Source organism: Eimeria acervulina, genomic scaffold (assembly GCF_000499425.1).
Source record: "Eimeria acervulina Houghton genomic scaffold, Eah_scaff673, whole genome shotgun sequence".
NCBI classification, from domain to species: domain Eukaryota; phylum Apicomplexa; class Conoidasida; order Eucoccidiorida; family Eimeriidae; genus Eimeria; species Eimeria acervulina.
The window spans coordinates 1-2500 of NW_013547205.1; the positions used below are offsets into that span (position 1 = coordinate 1).

The 2500-nt window shown below is 38.6% G+C and overlaps 1 protein-coding gene across 1 annotated transcript in view; it reads right to left on the minus strand.

Annotated features, from left to right (window-relative positions):
• Positions 1-310: 310 nt before the first annotated feature.
• Positions 311-2500, minus strand: part of EAH_00046070 (Vacuolar protein sorting-associating protein 4A, related) — a gene marked incomplete at both ends in the record, with an annotated part of 7916 nt that continues 5726 nt past the window's right edge. Inside the window, 7 exons of the mRNA XM_013391547.1 lie at positions 311-355; positions 539-616; positions 870-944; positions 1189-1239; positions 1363-1417; positions 1705-1778; positions 2065-2115. Of these exons, the coding sequence (XP_013247001.1) occupies positions 311-355; positions 539-616; positions 870-944; positions 1189-1239; positions 1363-1417; positions 1705-1778; positions 2065-2115 (429 nt within the window). The remainder of the gene's footprint in view (positions 356-538; positions 617-869; positions 945-1188; positions 1240-1362; positions 1418-1704; positions 1779-2064; positions 2116-2500) is intronic.

Here is a 2500-nt window from a genome sequence, read left to right on the forward strand (position 1 = left end):
ATAAAGATATAAATAAAAGACAGATAAAAAATAAACAAATTAATTATATTTTTAAAGTAATAATAAACAAAACAATAAACAATAAAATATGCACATAGATGAATTATTAAAAGATAAAAGATAAATAAAAACAGATAAGTATAATAATAGACATATATATATATATCTATATATATATATATATATGTATATCTATATATATATATATATATATATAAGTAACATATATATCTGTAGATATATAATAAATTAATTAATTTAAATTAAATAAATAAACAAGAATAAAAAGAAATTATTTTTGCGTACTTCATCAGACAAGGCGCAGCCTCCTGGTGTCTCCGCATCTAATAGGTGCCTATACACCCCACATCAAACCCTAAACCCTAAACCCTAAACCCTAGCAAGGAATAAATCTTAATAAACCCAAACCACTCAACCCTCAACCCTGATACTAAGCTCTCCAGACCTATACTCTCTACTACTAAACCCTAACAAACCCTAACAAACCCTAACAAACCCTAAACCCTAAACCCTTGACTTGCTTGATCATAGCAGCCCTCGTCTCTTCATCAGGCAGAGGTACCAACACCCGCCGAGACAGCCGGCGCACTGCTGCCTGCAGGCAAACCCTAAACCCTAAACCCTAAACCCTAAACCCTAACAAGCCTAAACCCTAAACCCTGATGACGCTGTCTGTAGATGGAAGCAGCGGCGTATTTAACAAAGCAGATGCGGCACCCACAGCAGCAGCAGCAGCAGCAACAGCAGCAGCAACAGCAACAGCAGCAGCAACAGCAGCAGTAGCAGCAACAGCAGCAGCAACAATAGCAGCAGCAGCAGCAACAGCAGCAGCAGCAGCAGCAGCGTACATCATCAAGCATATCTGGCCTGTTCGTTGCTCCGATTACGATGAGGGTGCTGCTGTTGCTGCTGCCGAGCCCATCCTGAAGCAGCAGCAGCAGCAGCAATAGCAGCAGCAGCAATAGCAGCAGCAGCAACAACACTAGCAACAGCAGCAATAGCAGCAGCAGCAGAAGTAGCAACAGTAGCAGCAGCAGCAGAATGAAGCCCTAGCAAACCGCTGAACCACTGCACATGTTGCTGCAGCAGCAACAGCTTCAGCAACAGCAGCAGCAACAGCAGCAGCAGCTGCAGCAACAGCAGCAGCAACAGCAGCAGCAGCTTCACCATCATCTGCAGGAGTTGGTTTTTCATTCGAATGGATGCGTCATCCTCCTTCTGAAACACAAACCCTAAACCCTAAACCCTAAACCCTAGACCGTTGCGCACGTGTGCCTATGGGCTTAGTACAACAAGTGAAGAGGCATGCTGAGGGTTTAGGGTTTAGGGTTTAGGGTTTACGTCGCGCCGTTTGCCCAGCAGAGAGTCAATTTCGTCAATGAAAAGTATTGCAGGGCTTTCAAGTTCAGCAACTGCACAAATACAAAGGGTTTAGGGTTTAGGGTTTAGGGTTTGCTGCAAGAACGAGGGTTTAGGGTTTAGGGTTTGCTGCAGAGACGAGGGTTTATAGGTTAGGGTTTGCTGCAGAGACGAGGGTTTAGGGTTTAGGTCTTTCTGCAGAGATGAGAGTTTAGGGTTTAGAGTTTGCTGCAGGGAGGAGGGTTTAGGGTTTAGGGTTTACTATCAGGGCTTAGGGTTTAGGGTTTAGGGTTTAGGGTTTAGGGTTTAGGGTTTAGGGTTTACTTGCCTTTAAAGAGGGCCTTGATAAGTTTTTCGGTCTCTCCATGAAATTTGCTGATGATTGAAGACGGAGTTACCTGTAGAAAAAACCCTAAACCCTAAACCCTAAACCCTAAACCCTAATAAACCCTAAACCCTAGTAAACCCTAAACCCTGAGCCGTCAATTGCTACACACCAAGTCCTAAACTCTTAACCCTTTTGAAAACGACCTTAGGGTTTAGGGTTTAGGGTTTAGGGTTTAGAGTTTAGAGTTTATAGGTTCTAATGAATATGCAAGGGTTTAGGGTTTAGGGTTGATTAGGGTTTAGGGTTTATTAGGGTTTAGGGTTTATTAGGGTTTAGGGTTTATTAGCTGGCCTTACCTCAAAGAAGCTGGCGCCGCTCTCTGCCGCAATCCACTTGGCTAATGTTGTCTGCAGATAAACCCTAAACCCTAAACCCTAAACCCTAAACCCTAAACCCTGATAAACCCTTTTAAATAATTTGTTGAGTAGATTTAGTTGTTTTGCTAGGGTAATTATTTATTTTAACTAATTAATTATTAATTAATCAATTAAAATAAATAATTATTATTTATTTTATTTAAACATTTATTTATTTACATTTATTTACATTAACTTTTTCCTATTTGTATTTAATTTATTAATTTATATTTTAAGAAAATATAACAAGTTTATTTATTTATTTTAATTAACTTATTTAATATTATTTATTAATTAAATAATTAATAAAAAGATATATATATATATATTTATTTATCTGTAAATTAATTAGTTAATTATTTTTATTAATATAAAC